This window comes from Mesoplodon bidens (assembly GCF_964165515.1).
Source record: "Mesoplodon bidens genome assembly, chromosome: 1".
Lineage (NCBI taxonomy): Eukaryota > Metazoa > Chordata > Mammalia > Artiodactyla > Ziphiidae > Mesoplodon > Mesoplodon bidens.
In genome coordinates, this window is record NC_138176.1 from 182809606 (window position 1) to 182829727 (window position 20122).

At 37.2% G+C, this 20122-nt stretch overlaps 1 protein-coding gene across 1 annotated transcript in view; it reads right to left on the reverse strand.

Moving 5' to 3' along the window:
- Positions 1 to 4217: 4217 nt before the first annotated feature.
- Positions 4218 to 20122, reverse strand: part of CDKL2 (cyclin dependent kinase like 2) — a 33229-nt gene continuing 17324 nt past the window's right edge. Inside the window, exons 7-13 of the mRNA XM_081236374.1 lie at positions 19465 to 19553; positions 17492 to 17627; positions 16174 to 16436; positions 15486 to 15579; positions 10015 to 10138; positions 9679 to 9785; positions 4218 to 4326 (exon numbers count right to left, since the gene is read on the reverse strand). Coding sequence (XP_081092500.1) covers positions 4261 to 4326; positions 9679 to 9785; positions 10015 to 10138; positions 15486 to 15579; positions 16174 to 16436; positions 17492 to 17627; positions 19465 to 19553 — 879 coding nt within the window. The 3' untranslated portion in view covers positions 4218 to 4260. The remainder of the gene's footprint in view (positions 4327 to 9678; positions 9786 to 10014; positions 10139 to 15485; positions 15580 to 16173; positions 16437 to 17491; positions 17628 to 19464; positions 19554 to 20122) is intronic.

The following is a 20122-nucleotide window of genomic DNA, read 5'->3' on the forward strand; positions in this document are numbered from 1 at the left end:
TTCCGTCTAGTCTGACTCATAATTTAGTACAGATCCAGCCTTATATTGTAGCACAACTAAAATAAAGGAACCAATAATGAGAGAGCCACATAAGAAAACACATCTTCTGTGTCCCCATTTCTATAGGAAGTCAGCTATTCTAACCAAGCAAGGATTCTCAATCAGGAGAACCAGGTTCTAAGCGTAAGTCTGTCACAACTTTTACCAAGTCATCTTTACAAGACATGCTACTTTAGGACCAGGTTGCTTGTATCATTGGCTGTACAAGAAAATTAATTTGCCACCCCTATATACAAAATTTCAAAAAGAGAATTAACAGATTATTTCAAACTTATTTGTTAAAACTGTATTGTGTTGTATACATTATTCATGGTCTCTTAAATAAATTCAAGTAAAAACCATGTATGGAGCTCAGTAAGATATAATATTTATTAATTTTAAAACATACATATACACAGCAAGCCCACTTCCCCCCACCAGTACATACACATATTTTCTATTAGTAAGTGGCTTAATCATATCCTTATAGGTGAGACAAAGTAATCTTAAACTGAAAAAAGGGATTATTTTGGTTCAGTGTCTATGGCCCCAGTTTGCAAAATCTTCTTTTTCAAGTTCTGCCACGGTTCTAACCAGATATGATCCTCAAGTCTCAAGTTGGACTTATAGTGAATAACTTTTAGTTCTTTAATTCTAAAGTTCACAAAATGTTTTCATAAACAAAAAATACCAAAAGCAAATGAGAAGGTAATTGACCTTGGACCCTCAGACACCGGGGTGATATTTTCACACTGATCTTTAAATAAAAATAACATTGAAATAAGCTAGAGAAACACTTGGCTTTTAAGTATTATCTGCTTTCCATGCTAGAGTCTGTTGACAATATTTTTCAGAGTAAAAATAAAATAATAATATTTTAATGTGAAGCCTACAAATACTTATACACTAATTTTGTTCAGCATGTTAGCCACACCAATCTAGTCAAACACCTGGTCAGAGTTTAAAGATAGAGCTTCAAAACCAAGACCAAATTTCAGTTGAACCACCTATAGACTCTACATTGGAGCCCCTTATTTTGCCTCTGGAATGTCCTACTCTTTTGAAAGCCCAAGTGTTTAAGGTCAGAATTTCAATATTAAGCTCTTTAGAGTAATAGAGAAAAGTGCTAGCTAAATGTTTGGGCTAAGTTCTAGCCAGTGCCTTTTAGAAAAACAACATATTGCTCATTGGTTAAGGCAAAAAAAAAAAAAAAGTCCACACAAGTTCTGGTCCCCTTAACAACCATCCTCTAAGATAATGAATGCAGAGCATGACTTACAACCCAGAAACCAAAACCTGCAGTCCAATTTGTTTCACTCTCCCACCTAAAAGTTGTGGACCAGTGCATTACAAAAGATTCGTGGGCTGTAGGTAAATGATTTTGCATCTTGTGAAAAGCTTTGGGGAAGGCCTTGGAGGACCCAAGGAGACAGAAACATTTCTAGGTTCTGTCTGATATCACCTTCAAACTATCAGTGGGACAAGAGTGAAGTCCTAACAGTGGATATTCCCTCCCCAAAACTTCTCCAGCTGGGGAGTTCCATAGCAACTGGCCCAGAAAAGAGTAATCAGCCCTAGTCAATTGGTAACCCAGCTTCCATCCCCAAATTTTGTATGTCTACCTCTTTTTTTTTTAACAAGAAGCACAGTACACAGCTCCAAGTTAAACGTACAAAATTCTCTTTCACCACTCTTGTTCCAATCACGTTCCTACACACAAGAACATTAGCACCAGAATCTTATAAAACAGAGGACTATCCAATGCCAGAGTCATACTAGGTCATTAGAAATAAAAGGTTTCTTTGCAACGTTTGCTTTAGTGTGGTTCTTAGAAGATCAGCAGAGAGGCCAGATTCCCACAATAACACTGATCAAACATCAACAATAATCACAGAAACCAAAGATATACATCTATCCATAGAGAGCAGTTACATTTCTCCTTAAAGCCTAGAAACAAGCAAGATTTTTAAATGTGTTTTATAGTTAAGTTAGGGTAAAGGAAACATTTTCTCCTACTGATCCTAGGTTTTTTTTCATTTTCTTCAACTGATCCTAGTTTTTATCACCTACCGCCACCAAACCCACTCCCAAATAAATGCACACATTTATAGAAATAACACACAAGATTCAATGCATAAATAACATGACCTTTTAAATGCTTCTCTCTTTCCCCCCCTTTTTTTTTACTCACTTTACATACATGATCTACTAATATTAAATACACATTCATGTCACAAGAACCCTATCACTATTCTTTCATTGGATACATCTTGAAATAGCATCAGTGGACTTGAAAAGTGATGGGATAACAGTTGGGAAGGGACAGTTGTTCAATTTTCCTTTGAAACACATGGATGTCTTTGTCTTTTCTTCTGCTGCAAGGCCTTTCTCAGAAAATGTAGTCAGTTCAGAAGTCAAGGCTCAAAACCACAAATCTCTGCTTCTAGGATATCAGCATTTTTGTTGCACAAGGATGTCATCTCAAGTACTAGGGCAGCATCTAAAAGCAAAGCGGGGGGCTTCCCTGGTGGCGCAGTGGTTGAGAGTCTGCTTGCCAATGCAGGGGACACGGGTTCGTGCCCCAGTCCGGGAAGATCCCACATGCCGCGGAGCGGCTGGGCCCGTGAGCCATGGCCGCTGAGCCTGCGCGTCCGGAGCCTGTGCTCCGCAACAGGAGAGGCCACAACAGTGAGAGGCCCGCGTACCGCAAAAAAAAAACAAAATAAAAGCAAAGGGGGATATATGCCACCAAATAGTTTACATATATTCTTTCTAGAAATTGATTTCTACCCCACTTGCTTTCTCATATTGTATATATTGACAGTATTGGTAGGTATTACATGGTCTAAGAAAACCTTAGACCATATGTATAAAAAACAAGATTTTAAAGACAGTCTTCAGGATAATTATCCACCAAAACTACCATGTGTGGCACAACATCTCCTTTTGTGTAAATAATGACTAATTTTGACAAAATAGATATAAGTTTTATAGAGCTTGCAGTTTATGCAGTATGTATAGCAAATGCATTGCAATGACTTCTACTAGGCCCTTGGAAGGGACCTGTAAAAATGAGAAATTAAAACTTAAGATTTGTGCACATCACAGTAAATTCACATTTGATGTCACAGACATTCAAAATGCTTTGTGGAGGTTAACAGGTTAATTCCAACAACACAGTTATAAGAATGCAGGATTTTATTTTTGAATGACTTGGGTGAGCTCACATAGCAAATTATCACCCAAAAAGTTCTGATTTTTTCTCTTTTTTTTTTTCTCTGGTTTTGGTTTTTCAGTACTAAAAAGTTATATTTAAAAGGAAGGCAATCACTTGATATGGTGCTGATCCCTCTTTATTAGGAAAAAGATTACCAAGCAATCATTTACTCTTTCTTGCTTTACAAACCCAAAGGGCAAATGACTGATATGGGAGATAAGTATATATCCTTCTGGAGCACTTGTCACCCTAATTTCACATTACTGTATCCAATAAAATACAGGAGATTAGTTTAAAAGCAAGAGATTCAAGCGCTATGAAAAGGGATTTCATCACAGAGACAAAAGCTACTCCTGTTTTTTTAAGTAGTACAACTCTTTGTCTATCAAGAGTTCTTATAGGGGCTTCCCTGGTGGCACAGTGGTTGAGAGTCCGCCTGCCAATGCAGGGGACACGGGTTCGTGCCCCGGTCCGGGAGGATCCCACATGCTGCGGAGTGGTTGGGCCCGTGAGCCATGGCAGCTGAGCCTGCGCGTCCGGAGCCTGTGCTCCACAACAGGAGAGACCACAACAGTGAGAGGCCCGCGTACCGCAAAAAAACAAACAAAGAAACAAACAAACAAAAAAAGAGTTCTCGGGCTTCCCTGGTGGCGCAGTGGTTGAGAGTCCGCCTGCCGATGCAGGGGACACGGGTTCGTGCCCCGGTCTGGGAAGATCCCACATGCCGCGGAGCGGCTGGGCCCGTGAGCCATGGCCGCTGAGCCTGTGCGTCCGGAGCCTGTGCTCCGCAAGGGGAGAGGCCACAACAGTGAGAGGCCCACGTAACAAAAAAAAAAAAAAAAAAAAAAAAAAAAAAAAAAAGAGTTCTCATAGAGTCAATCATTGGAGAATGTTTCAGCTGTAGAATTTATTGCTTCAGCAAACTACAAAATATTTCCCATGAAAGGTTACACAGCTTCAAGGGTGAGAAATCAGACCTACCCAGCTCAGAACCAAAATGACAGTCAGTGCTGGTGTTCCACTCGTGGCAAATCAGCCTCTGAATCATCTGACAGGGGAGATCCTGATACCTACAAGTTAATAATTGAGCACTATAGAGTCTCAGTAATTGTAAAAGTCCTACTTCCTCAAAATCCCAATTCTTGGTCAAATATCAGATGATTAGAATTTGAGAACTAGTCATAGCTCAAGTTGCTTACACAGAAGAAGATGAAGTAAGGGCTTCATCTTATTCTTTGACCTCTTTGTTGATACATACGTTAAAAGATACTTCTGATGTGCCAGGGCAATGTAAACCCACTATAACCCATGTCTACCTATCACCAAAATAAATGAACAAACAAAACAAAACAAAACCCTTTAGAAAAAATAGAAAAACAACTGAGGATTAAGGAAAAGAGTCAAAACTTGGAGATGTATCCCTTCACAAGGGGGTAGGTTTCCAATTTTGTTTGTTTTTCACTTCTGTGACTTTGCCCAAAGGGCAAGTCCTAGTCTCAGAGTCGTAAAGAAGTGCAAGAAGCTAAAAGTCTGAAAGGAACCCCATCTTTATAGTCAGAGAAACCAGAAAAAGGGGTCCCTGCAGGGCAAAAAGTATGGGGGGGGGACTCCAGAGGGAAGAGAACTAGAGAAGGGGACCCTCTAATTCTATGTATAAACCCACAGAAGTCTCAGTCCAGTTCCTGAGGTATGCATGCATGGGATAGCTCCCAACAGCATAGCAATTGTCTAAATTCAATTTAGAGAAGTGAATGAGATTATAATCACTTGTACAAGTCTCCAACTAAGCCCTGAACTACACAAGTGCAGGATAGATGCAAACTAGGATGACAAAGACTTAGAGAACTGAGATTTAAACCACCTCTCACAGAAGGTAAGGCAGAATTTACAGTGTAAACAAAACTTGGGTGACTGCTTACTAAAATAAAAATTTCAACATTCTCCTGAAGATTATAACAAGACCCAGAGACTATACAATACAATGTTTACAATATCTGAGATACAATTCAAAATTACTGGACATAAAAAGATCCAGGAAAGTGTGATTCATTCTCAAGGGAAAAGGCAGTCAAAAGGTAAAGGCAATCCTGAGGTGGCCCAGATGCTGGAAATTTATACATACTTGAAATGAATGAAGGGACAGGAATTCTTAGTAGAGAAATAGAATTTCTAAAAAAGAACTAAGTGGATATTTTAGAACTAAAAAATACATTATCTGAAATTTTAAAATTGATAGCAGAATGGAAGTGACAAAGTAGTCAAAGAACTTGAGGAAAGATCAATAGAAATTACTCAGTCTGAAAAATAGAGAGAAAAAAGATTGAAGAAAGTGAACAGTCTCAGGAACCTGTGAGAAAATACCTACCAAAAGGTCTAACATATATGTCATTCATTAGAACTTCAGAAGGAGAGGAGAAAGAAATTAGGCAGGAAAAATATGTTTGAAGAAATAGTGACCAAAAACTTCCCAAATTTGGTAATAGAGATAAATTTACAGATTCAAGAAGCTTAGCAAACTCCAAAAGGATCCACTCAGAGAAAACTATACCTAGACATATCATATTCAAACTAATAAACACGAAAGGTAAAGATTAGATCTTGAAAGCAGCTAGAGAAAAATGAAACATTACTTACAGGGTAACAATTCAAATACCTGAGAATTTCCCACCAGAAATCGTAGAGATCAGAAGACAGAGAAATAATACCTTTATAGTCCTGAGAGAAAAAGAAATTTTTTAAAACTACCAACTCAAATTCTATATCCAGTGAAAATATATTTCAGGAAAGAAGGCAAAATAATGTCATTCCCAAATGAAAGAAAACTAAAAGAGTTTGTCACCATCCAACCTGCTCTGCAAGAAACACTAAAGGAGGTCTTTCAGATTGAAGGAAAATAATACCAGAAAATAAAACTGTAATATTTAAGAATGAAAAACAACAGAAACAGTAAGTAGCTAGGTAAACATAGAAAACTACTTTCTTCCCATAAAATACTTATGACTATTGAAAGCAAAAAGTATAACATAGTATAGTGAGGTTTTCAATGTATGTGAACAAAATACAAATGCAAACTGTAACATAAAGTTCAGGTGGGAGGAACGGAAATACATTTGCAAGGTTTCTACATTTTATAAGTGGTACAATATTTACTCTAAGTAGACTATGAAAGATTAGGTATGTATACTGTAATCCCTAGAGAGGTCACTAAAAAATAATGCAAAGAGGTATCTCCAAAAAGCCAATACTAAAAATATTCAAATACAAAAGAAGGCTGGAAGGGAAAACAGAGGAACAAAAAACAACTAATAAAAAGATAGAGCTAGATTCAAACATATCAATAATCACATTAATGTTAATGGCCTAAATATTTAGTGGTAGGCAGGATTCTAAAGATATTTCACTAAGATTCCTGTCCTGGCTAGTCAATCAAACTAATTTAGCTATTGCTGTGAAGGGACTTTGCACATGGAATTAATGCTATTAATCAGCTGACCCTAAGATAGGGAGATTATCCTGGTGGACCCAAGAAATCATATGTGCCCTTAAAATGGGAAGAATGTCAGAAAGATGAGGCAGAAGGGGACGTAAGAGAGAGTCAAGGAGTAAGAAAGGTTCAACCACTGTTGCTGGCTTTGAGGATCATGGAATTAGGCCATGAGCCAAGGAATGTGAGTGGCCTCAAGAAGCTGAGAACGAGAACAACTCCCAGGAGCCAGCCAGCAGGGAAACAGGGGCCTCAGTTCCACAACCACATGGAACTAGATGCTGCCAACAACTTGAATGAGCCTGGAAATGGATACCCGCGCGAGCCTCCAGAAAGAAATGCAGCCCTGCTGACATCTTGGTTTCAGCCCATGAGACTCTTAAGGAAAGCAGCAGCTGTGCCTGGACTTCTGACCTATGGAACCTATAATAATTGAGATTGTTTTAAATTGGTAGTAATTTGTTAGCAGAAATAGAAAACAAACAGACATTCCAATTAAAAGAATCAGAATTGAGAGAATAGCTACCAAGGGAAGACCCTAATTTGTATGCTGTTGGCAAAAGAAACACTTTAAATACAAAACCAGATAGGTTGAAAGTAGAAAGATATACTATGGAAGCGAATAAGTGGAAGTAGGCTGGAGTGACTACTTTAATCTCAGATAAAATAGACTTCAAGGCACAGAACACCATGAGAGAAAGAGACATTTCATAATGATAAAAGGGACAATGCATCAGGAAGACAAAGCAAGTATAAATGTGTATTACCTAATAAGACAGATTTAAAATACATGAAGCAAAAACAGACAGATGTAAGAGAAAAATAGACAATTCCACAATCATAGTAAAAGATTTTGACAGCACTCTTTCAGGAACTGACGGAACTAAACAAAAAAATCATCAAGGATATAGAATGTCTAAACAACACTATCAACCTTAATTGGATTTCACATTTATAGAATACTATATCCAACAACTAAAGAATATACATTATTTTCAAGAGAACAAGGTTCATTCACCAAGATAGACCACATGCTGGGCCCTAAAACACATCTCAGTGAATCTAAAAAAATCAAAATCATACAGAGTATATTCTCTGACCATATGGAATTAAATTACAAATTAATAATAAAATATCTAAGGAACGTCCAAATATCTAACTATTAAACAACACATTTCTAAATAATTACTGGGTTAAAGAAGAAATTACAAGGAAAAATGTTTTAATGTTTGAATGGAATGATAATGAAAATACAACATTTTGAAATTTGTGGGATGAAGAAAACAGTGCTTAGAGGAAAAAATCTGAAGCTATGTATATAAGTACATAAGACATGTAAGCATGTAGGGGGTGAGGGAGTGGAGACAGATTCCATGGATTAAATAATATTTTACTTACAAAATCTATCTTACAGATTGTTCCAGAGGTACATAATAGAGTTTCATAAATGTGAAAATGTTTGTGTTATATACAGAAACAAAATGTAGTTCAGTGTAGAGATGAATACCATAAAGTAAGACTGCAAGGCAGGTCACAGCCTCTGCCAGCAGGCCTTTTCCTTTCAGTCTCCTGTTCTCTTTCCACTCAGATTTTCCAGACATAAGCTCGTGTTACTTTGGTGTTAATTTGTGTTTTTCCCTACACCTACTTTCTTCTTTATTTTAAATGCAAATGGAAATTTAACAAATAAACTGAGAGTAAAAATGCAGAACCAATTTATAAATATAAAAGGATTAGTTCTGAACAAGAAATAAAAATATTGAAGAAGTGGGAAGGCAGCCAAAGCCTTTCTTCCATTGCATGAAACTAGATTGAGCTATGTCAACCCTGAAAAGTGATTTGGACAATAGTGTGCTCACAAAGAGCAAGTGGAAAATTCTGCAGCTTTAAAATCCATATTTAAGTTTAGAAGTATACAGGAATTTCCTGAGACTCTGTAGTCCCTAAATGTAAAATCTGTGGCAGTGATTCATCTTCACACAACAGGAATTTGTTTAGCTTTGATGATGTTGCTCCCGAAACGGCTGGCAAGAGATAAGGCAAAAGCAGCAGCAGTCTGTAAATGTTTTTTTCAGAATCACTGGGTAACTGCCTCTGCAATTTGTTATCCTCGACAATATCATTCCCCTTGTTTGCAGAGCTCTACAAAATAATTTAAAGAGTAACAGTAGGAAAAAGCATCGGCATAGAGAAGGAGGCTACATACAGGGGCTGTGTATGAAATGGAAATCCTTAAACAATGAGGATGGAGAATTCCAAAATAAGAGTTGCCTAGCAACAAGCAAAGGTGAAAATCTGTTTGAAGAAGTAAAGGGAAAGTTCAATGATTCATATCTCAAGTTTGTAGTTAGTTATGGATGGCTCAGGAGATTAAAAAGGTTGCCAGTTTTCTTAATGATATGACTGTTGTTGATATAAAAGTGGCAGAAATGTAAATATTCTGAAGAGATAAGAGGAATTATAGCAAAAGACTATATGGAATAGAAAATCTTTACATTGGATGGAATGGATTGTCCCGGGGAAAAGTGTCAAATGGAGAATACATTTTAAGATAATAAAAACTATTCCAGAGTTTCACTCTTTGAAAGGTAATAACTTTGGTATTAATGCAGTGAAATATCATAAACTACCATAAAGCCTATAGTTATATTAAAGCCATAGCTAGGCTACACACACACACACACACACACACACACACACACAATTTTTTAATCTATAAAAAATTGATCACTGTAAGCTGGGAAATGTTTATGTAAATATATATGTAATAAGGGTACTTAATGCAATGAACCATAAAACAAAATTTAACAAGCAAAATTTTATAGATCCCACTAATAAACCTGCCCAATTCTTAAGAGCAAACTCTCCATAGGACACTTTAAAAGGAAATATGAGAGAGACCCGAGTTCCATGCGTCCTACAGAGAGTATTTCTATACCTGATGTAATGCAGTATTGAAGGTGTGCAAGTCAATAGCGACCAGAGAAGGAAGTCGAGATTCTGAAAGATTTTTGTTCTCCTTCTTTATTAGCCTGGAATTTCGAGCTAGATAAAAATAACCATAAACACAGTGAGAAAATCAGACGTTTTTGTTAGTTCTTCACATTCAGTATCTGTCCCTTGGTATGGACTTATTGTACATAAGTCTGTACATTTTCACATACTTAAATATGTAGAGTTACTATAAATTTTTAATATTCTATTAGTTTATTTAACATACATTTTAAATAATGTAAACAAAAGGGCTGAAAAAGTAAAAGCGTTACAAACATACCGATGCCTTCCAAGGCTTTTAGTTCAGGGAGATGATTATAGTTGAGTTCAGGCAAACGGACATCTCTCTTTGAGTATTCCCTTCTTTTCTTATTTGCCTGAAGTAGACTCTTTTCACTAGCAACCTAATATCATCAGAATGGTTAACACAAATGAATTAGCTTCCAGGTAAGCTTGCCCCCTTTCATAATCACTGTGTTCATATCCTAAAATTTATAGAATTGAAAAGCTAGAATAAGACAAAATTTGAAGACCACTAATAAAAAGAAACAAAATTGAGTTACTTGTAGTGAGGTGGATGGACCTAGAGTCTGTCATACAGTGTGAAGTAAGTCAGAAAGAGAAAGACAAATACCATATGCTAACACATATATATGGAATCTAGGGGGGAAAAAAATGTCATGAAGAACCTAGGGGTAAGACGGGAATAAAGACACAGACCTACTAGAGAACGGACTTGAGGATATTGGGAGGGGGAAGGGTAAGCTGTGACAAAGTGAGATAGTGGCATGGACATATATACACTACCAAATGTAAAATAGCTAGCTAGTGGAAAGCAGCCACATAGCACAGGGAGATCAGCTCAGTGCTTTGTGACCACCTAGAGGGGTGGGATAGGGAGGGTGGGAGGGAGGGAGACCCAAGAGGGAAGAGATATGGGAACATATGTATATGTATAACTGATTCACTTTGTAATAAAGCAGAAACTAACACACCATTGTAAAGCAATTATACTCCAATAAAGATGTAAAAAAAAACAACCCCCCCAAAAAACCCCAAAAACAAACTAACAAAAAAAACACTAATAACATCCAAAACAATTTCATTTGTTATTTCAAACCTCTTCCTCTTTAAATCTATTAAAATTACTAACAAGCAGATTGGTTGGTTGCTATGAGTTTCTCCTTCTCCCTCCACCAAACTTCAATGTAAGTCCTGGCAAGCAGTACAAGGTTAAAAGATGGGCATCAGTGTCCTGGTCTTTCAGGCCAGCAAGGTCAGGTCTTATGACACTTGCTGGGCTTTTCAGCATAGTTGCTGTTGCCACATGAATTCTGAATAGCTCATCTTGTCATGTATGTCACATCTCCCAGCACATTTTTCGCTTTTCCCAATAATAATCTCGTGACTCATTTTTTTACATCTGTCCTTGTCTTACTCCTCACTGTTAGCAAATATTATTTTCCTAGAAATACAGTTTATTAAGTATAAAATTATAACTTCAATCATATTCCTCATCTTTCTAAGTACTATTACTTCATATTTGATAAAGTCTGGAAAAATAATAAAGAGAAGAACAGCACAGCAGCACTTCAATTCTGCACCTTTATGAATTTGACATTTTCCCAATCTGTTTCATTTGAGAATCATAGAAACTCTACATTCTTTTCCATATTTTCAAAACAGATGATACATAGAGAGATTATATGATTTACTAAAAGGAAAGAAACCACATATAGATAACGAAATCCTATGTATGTCCATGTATATCCAGATATATGTATGTATACTGAAATATACACAGAAAGAGTATAATACAGTGTTAAGCCACTGAGATTCCAGATACCTCGAGTTTAATGTTCTGTGAATTATGCTACTCTGCCTCCCAGAAAGTCTTCAGAAGTCCTGTAGTGAGCTTTTGAGTGTCTTTCTTTTGGCTGTTTCTATTTGCTCTCTCTTTTTTTAAAATAAATTTATTTATTTATTTATTTATTTATTTATGGCTGCGTTGGGTCTTCGTTGCTGCACATGGGCTTTCTCTAGTTGCAGAGAGCGGGGGCTCTTCTTCGTTGCAGTGTGTGGGCTTCTCATTGCAGTGGCTTCTCTTGATGCGGAGCACGGGCTCTAGGCAAGTGGGCTTCAGCAGTTGTGGCACAAGGGTTCAGTAGTTGTGGCTCACGGGCTGTAGAGCACAGGCTCAGCAGTGTGGCACAAGGGCTTAGTTACTCCATGGCATGTGGGATCTTCCCGGACCAGGGCTCGAACCCGTGTCCCCTGCATTGGCAGGTGGATTCTCAACCACCATGCCACCAGGGAAGCCCCCTCTATTTGCCCTTTTAATAGAATGAGTGCTAAGGCTCAAGGTTCAAATCAGCTGTAAAATAAAATAATTAGTTTTAAAAAAACTATCTGCAAGTATAAAACAATAAAATAAAATAATGAGCCCAAACTACTAGATTTACATACTCAAAACATAACACATGGACTTCCCTGGTGGTGCAGTTGTTAAGAATCTGGCTGCCAATGCAGGGGACACGGGTTCGAGCCCTGGTCTGGGAAGATCCCACATGCTGCGGAGCAACTAAGCCTGTGTGCCACAGCTACTGATCCTGCGTTCTAGAGCCTGAAAGCCACAACTACTGAAGCCCGCGAGCCTAGAGCCCATGCTCCGCAACAAGAGGAGCCACCGCGATGAGAAGCCCACACATAGCAATGAAGACCCAACGCAGCCAAAAATAAATAAATTTTTTTTAAAAAGTGACACATAAAATACATAAGAGATGTTTATAATAATATATGTATTCACATCTCAGAATCAGGGCATAAAGCATGGGAGAAGGCTATTGATGTTCAACCTAGAAGTTGAAGAAAGTTTAGCCTTAGTTCTGCCTGGGTTAATTTTCATTAAGAAAAGACTCCAGTGGGACTGGGCATATACCCTGAGAAAACCATAATTCAAAAAGAGACATGTACCAAAATGTTCATTGCAGCTCTATTCACAATAGCCCGGAGATGGAAACAACCTAAGTGTCCATCATCGGATGAATGGATAAAGAAGATGTGGCACATATATACAATGGAATATTACTCAGCCATAAAAAGAAACGAAACTGAGCTATTTGTAAGGAGGTGGATAGACCTAGAGTCTGTCATACAGAGTGAAGTAAGTCAGAAAGAGAAAGACAAATACCGTATGCTAACACATATATATGGAATTTTAAAAAAATGTCATGAAGAACCTAGGGGTAAAACAGGAATAAAGACACAGACCTACTTGAGAATGGACTTGAGGATATGGGGAGGGGGAAGGGTAAGCTGTGACAAAGCGAGAGAGAGGCATGGACATATATACACTACCAGACGTAAGGTAGATAGATAGTGGGAAGCAGCCGCAGAGCACAGGGAGATCAGCTCGGTGCTTTGTGACCGCCTGGAGGGGTGGGATGGGGAGGGTGGGAGGGAGGGAGACACAGGAGGGAAAGGATGTGGGAACAGATGTATATGTATGACTGATTCACTTTGTTATAAAGCAGAAACTAATAAAAAAAATTAAAAATTAAAAAAAAATTAATAGGAATTCTGCTTTAGCATTTTCTCAGTTTGTTATTGATCATGTTTTCTGGGCTATGTAGTTAAGTATTTGGACATGCTTTTTTTGTCTTGGTTTAAAACCTAACGTTTGTTCTCTTGGGTAATAAACCTTTATGATTTAAAAAAAAAAAAAAAAAGAAAAAAGAAAAGACTCCAGTGGGTCTTCTCCCTACTAATCTTTACCTCCTTTCTTGATTGCCTATTCCAAAGAAGGATAAACAGAAATGAGATCTAAGATTATCAGCCAGCATTGATTATGCAATGCCTGAAAGAAGGCTAATATCAATTCCAGCAAAATGGTATTGAGCCAGCTACTTTGAAAAGAATTGCTGATCAAAATAATCTTCCAAAGCAGACCAGGAATGTAAAGCACAAAAATCTCCACAAATAAATGAGTAGGATATATCAAAAAGGAAAGTATTATGGGTACAGAAATTATAGGCTAAGGATAGTTAAAAGAAAAACAATTGCAATCATGAGAGATGAAAAGAAGGCTATATTTTTCAGCTCTGAGGATAATGGGAGAGGTAGAGAAGGGAAATTTGTGAGAAAAATCCTCTTTGGGGAATACATCCATACCTCCCCTTCCCTGGCAGAAAAATCTATTCACCACATTTCTTAAGCAGCTTCAATGCGTTAGACGCTGTTCTAGGTGTGGAGCAGAGCAGTGGGGAAAACAAACAAAGCACAAATCCTTCCTTGGAAGTTTACATTCGGGGTGGTGGGCAGGGTGAGGGAGAGACAGACCATATATAAATAAGAGAATAGAGGATGTCGGGTAAGGCAACGGAAAAAAACAATTAAGCAAAGGGAGGGGAGAGAATAATAGGAGACAAAATGAGTTAAAATATTTGGGAAGACCTCACAATAAGGTTTCATGTAAGCCAAGGAGGAGAAAAAGCAAATTCTTTGGATTATCTGGAGAAAGAGTGTTCTAAAACAGAGGAAATAGCAAGTGCAAAAACCCATATGTGGGAGTATATCTTGCCATGTTCCAGGAATAACAAGGAAATCAATGTGGTTGGAATGGAGTGATCAAAAATGAGAGTAGGGCTTCCTCGGTGGGGCAGTGGTTGAGAGTCCGCCTGACGATGCAGGGGACACGGGTTCGTGCCCCGGTCCGGGAAGATCCCACATGCCACGGAGCGGCTGGGCCCGTGAGCCACGGCCGCTGAGCCTGCACGTCCGGAGCCTGTGCTCCGCAATGGGAGAGGCCACAACAGTGAGAGGCCCGCGGACCGCAAAAAAAAAAAAAAAAAAAAGAGAGTAGCCAGGAGTGGGATAGAGGGATGAGGGAGTGAGTCACTCAGGGACTAATAGGCCCTAAAAGCATTTTGGTCTTTACTCAGAGATGAGAAGCCAATGGAGGGTTTTGAGTGGAAGAACGATGATGATTCAACTTAACTTTAAAAAGAAGCATTCTGGCAGCTGTGGTCAGCATAATAATGCTGCTCTGAACCTTCAGAAGACCTCCGAATCTTGACATGCTTCTACTACTGTAATCTGACACTGTTTTAATGTGTTGATTCTCTACTAAACCATGAGATTCCTGAAGAGAAAGACTGACTTATTCTTCTTCAGTGACTTAAACATAATAGATAATCAATATTTATTAAATGAATAAATAGAATATTTCCACCAGAAACCTGGTGTGGGTGAGATAAGACAACTTATCTTCTCATCAGAACTGATCACCAAGCATTAGGTTAAGAAACTTTACCATTACTGAAGAAATGAAAACAGATGTCATTTTAACAATAACATCTTTTTTTTATTGAAGTATAGTTGATTTACAATATTGGGTTAATTTCTGCTGCACAGCAAGGTGATTCAGTTATACATATATATATCTTTTTTATATTCTTTTCCATTATCTCAGGATATTGAATATAGTTCCCTGTGCTACACAGTAGGATCTTGTTGTTTATCCATTCTATATAATAACAACATCTTATATTTAAATTTCCAGACTTATGAAACTTAAACTTGTCTCTCACATTTATGATTTTGACACGCTGGGATGATATATACATAATTAACTTTCCACTTTATGACACGTCTCTCAATAAAACTCTCAGTTCTTCACTATCATATTTCCTGTTAATAAAAGTCTAGAAATGACTAATGTTTGCTCTTCTGCCTCTGAAACAGTTCACTTACCGATGTGGTCACATTAATATTATAAACTCCTGCTGGAGAATGTTTATTTGGTTTAGCAAATGGAATACAATACTTCTTGGTTTTCTCATCCACTCTGTAACAAAAGCAACAAAAAAATTTGCGTTAGACCCAGCAGTAATTATTTTTTTCAAGCACAAAATCAAAAGACCCAGCACCAAGTGACATGCAGTTTAATCAGAATTTAATGCCTATTCTTAAACATACGATGCTCACAGATCTGGTGAAACACTCTGTCCTTTACCACTACCCTCATATGCCTCCCACCCAGCCTTCAATGCCAATAAATTACCTTCCTTTCTGCGAAATTTCCAACAGGAGCTCCTTTGTACAATTACATGCCCACAGCCATGCCACGAAGCAGCAGACGCTCAAAACCAATTATCTCTTTTATAATGACAAACTCCTTTTGTGTTCTTAGACTAAATAGCTATAGATTCCTTCACCTTAAATAATACAACCTTATTTTCTTAGGACTCAGGTAAATTTTTTGATCAAATGCTAATCATTTTTATCACATTAGCCAAGAAGTCTTTTGAAACAGTAACCTGACAAGAATGAATAGGATTCAGAAACCTGAGAGTAATAATACATGTGGCTGAATTGATAAATATTTGCAATTTGTAAAGATGTCCTTTCCTTAAACAACATTTTGTTCTTATTTTCATACCTGTATGAAATGGGAGCCACTGCAGGAAGGTTGTACGTAAGTGGAGGAATTGCCATGCCTGGATTTCTTGTGTGGCCCACGCTGCCATTGCTGCAATCTCGGAGGCTTGTTGAAGGCACTGTTTTGATGTGGCTCATCCCATTGTCATTGAGACAGCTGGCATTTGAAGCTCGACTGACTTTTTCAACTTTTTCTCCATCCATTTTTGATCCTTTTATTTTAAATGCTTTAGAATCCTTAATTTTGGGATCAGCATTTGTATCCTGTTACAAAAATGTTAATAACATTAATGATCTGAGGAGAATGAAAAATCACCTTTTCCTATAAAGTACTTTATCAACGAAAGCAGAATTCCAGAGATATCACCCTTTTTTAAAAAAATTTTTGGCTGCGCTGTGCAGCATGTGAGATCTTAGTTCCCTGACCAGAGATCAAACCAGGGCCCCCTGCATTGGAAGTCTTAACCACTGGACTGACAGGGAAGTCCGAGATATCACCTTCTTGTGCTCCAGTTTTTCTTATTCTACCTATGGAATTATAATTAAACCCGGGATTCTCAGTGAGATATCTATTTCAAATGAAAATGAAACTCACATTAGCTCTGAGATATCTATCTATCTATCTATCTATATAGATAGATAGATAGATAGATAGATAGATAGATAGATATCAGATTTAATGATATACACATATATCACATTTATATTTCAGTGGAAAACAATGGAAGAGGACTCAAACATGCTTGCTTTTGTTCTCATATATTTAGAGTCAGGGAGCACAGAATTGAGGACTCTTTCTTCTTTGGGTTCACTTGAGAAAATGGGAGTGGGTTGGTGGTAGATTTGAATTATCTTACCAAGAACAGATTCTGGATAAATTACCAAGAAAAGTAAACTTCAAATAAATTGAGTACCCAAATCTCAATTTTTAGATGCTCTGCTTTATATAAAATTCTAAAAATTATATTTTTCTTTCCTATCATTTAAGGCAAAAAAGTGGTGTGTGCATGGGTTTGTGTCCATGTGTTTGCATGTGGGTGTGCACACGTGTGTCTAAATGCTCTTGGATGAGTGTGATCTCCTGACAAGCCCTATTGCACAGACTGGCATACAGTAGGCATTCAGTACATGATATGCTAAGATTTTTTTTAAACAGGTAATGTCTACAGGAAAGATACATTTTTACAAGTAAGCTAAAAGTTAACTTGTTAGCCACTCAGGAAACTTTCAAGATCTTCATTATTCCCTGCCCTCCACCCCCCAAATTTAAGGATATATTAAATTTAAAACTTAATACACATTAAAACATGGAAATTTACCTGTACCACAAGTGTTTTTCTCTCTTCACCCAAGGAATCATCTTTTTCCTTTTCCTTCTTTCTGTTTTGGGGTTTTTTAGATAAAGAAATGTTTCTGGCATCTTTCTGTACTTTTAACTGCAGTGCCTGAGAAAACCTACATAAAAATACATTTGTCAATAAAATAAGATTGTATGAGACAGATAAATCTAGAAAAAAAATGGTTTTCAAGATATTTATTTTTAAAAATTGAGTATTAAACTCAACTGTGTTATTCAAAACAAGAAATGAGGTAGTCTGCAGAACTGGGAATCCCTGAGAACATTTCAGGAGGTTCATGAGGTCAAAGCTCTTATCCTATTACGAAGGCGACTTCTTTTTCACCATGTTGACATTTGCACTGATGGTATAAAAAGCAGTGGGGGGTAAAATTGCAGGTGCCTTACCAAGAATTGAAGCAGTGGCACCAAACTTTACTAGCAGTTATTGTATCCTTCCTAGCCACACATTCTCAGATTAAAAGGGGTGGGGGGCAGTTTCGTTTAAGAATGTCCCTGATGGAGCAGTAAAAAATATATATATTTATTTAATTAAATCGAAACCCCTGAACATATCTTTTTCCACATTCTGTGTGACAAAATAGGAATATGCATAAAGTACCTCTGCTACAAATCAAAGTGCAATGGTTGTCTGAAGAAAAGCACTTGTGTAACTGGTTGAGATACAAGCTAAACTAGCCACTTTTTTCATGGGACAACATTATTACTTGAAAGACTGACAGAAAAAAAAATTATTATTATTATTCAGACTTGGGGTATTCAGCAGATATTTTCTTTTAAAAAAATGAACAAAGGAGATTGTTACTTCAAGGAAAACAACTGATAATATTTGCATCAATGATAAAATTCAATTTTTTATGCAAAATTAGAATTCTATTCAACTTGTCTCCACTACCATGAACTTAGCAGATTCCTAATACTAAAGACTTTTCTGATGAGAGAGAATATGACTTTTTGATATTGTATAATGAAATGTCAACATTTTAAAGCTCTGCATAACTTAGCAAAACAATATTTTCCAAATGACTAATGCATCATGCTAGAAAAGCACGCATGGGTAAAATGTCAATTCAAAGTGCAAGTTAGACAAGTGGATTTTAATGTAATGGGATAAGAAGTTCATTGGTATGGTTTCAGATTCCACAATGCAAGCAACGTTAAAGAAACTACCACTGTCAGTTTTGGTATAGAATCAAAGAAGAATACCCACAGTAATCTAAAAGAGCTATTAAAATACTCTTTCATTTTCCAACTACATATTTGTATAAGGCCAGAGTTTCTCCACTTATTTCAACAAAAACAACATATCACAACTAATCGAATGCAGAAGCAAATATGAGAACCCAGCTATCTTTTATTCAGCTAGATAGTAAATAGATTTGCAAAAATATAAAGCAATGTCATTGCCACTCATCTCACTACTTTCTGTTTTGTCAGCTGCACTGATGCCAGCAGCTGGAACAGCACAGGAGACCATGTCAGCCGCTCTGGCACCTAAAGGTTTGGCACATGAAGGTCTCCAGCACATCAGCAGTGTCAGCAGTGTCATAGGACTGGGTGTGGTATGAGTTCAGCAGCAACAGGAGATGGCACCATTGCAAATGCATCAGCACCCAAGATGATGTCATCACACAACTGGTAGCAACACAGAAATCAGTGACCTGAGTGGTAGATGTCACCAGGGGGAGACAGAAAGAAAGCATGAAGGGACTGCTTCGTGAAAACCAAGAGCCCTAATTTACTGAATGCAGGGGACCACTCTTAGGAATGCATTATTGCTAAGGGTGAATGGAAGTAGGATGGTAAATATTTGAGCTCCTGTAATAGTAGGTGGGTAGAGTAATAAGAGAAATACTGTTTGCTACAGTTATATACTGTTATGAGGGTCTTACTTTAACTCTAGGTTGGTATGACCTAGAAAACACAGTAATATACCTCTCAGCAAATCCATCCATATGAAAGAAATCATGGTGCAGGAGCTCAGCACAGAAGGGCCTTTTGTCTGGGTCAATATGTAAGCATTTCTGGGAAACCAAGGAATACATACAGTTCATATCAAAGAAAAACTGCCTACATTTACATTTCTAAGTATAGAAAATTCCTTTTCACAGTCAATGAATTTTAAACATCTATAATAAATGATAAAGAATAAAGCACAAATCTAGACAATGACTACCAATGATTGCTAATATCACAAAAAGAAAGAACACCAGACATTCAGTGTCTCTGGACAGAAATATACAAACCTCTTATGAAGTAGTCCTGCCAAAAAATCAACCCGATTCTGATCAAGCTCTAGCTCTGCTGTGAGTTTATACAAAATACAGGACACAAAGGAACATATTAAAGTACACTATGTGGAAAATTCTAAGGGACAAACAACCTATTTTCTTTAACAGATAAATGGCAGCAAGGTTTAAACAAAAAACAGAGATGAAGAAGAGCTCATAGATTAGGAATCTTAAAAGACATATCAACCAGTTGCGAACTCTAGTCTTCATGTGGATCCTAATTCAAACTATAAAAAGAAATTTTAAGAAAATTAATGAAATTTTGAGCACTGATTAGATATTTTATGGTATTAAAGAATTTT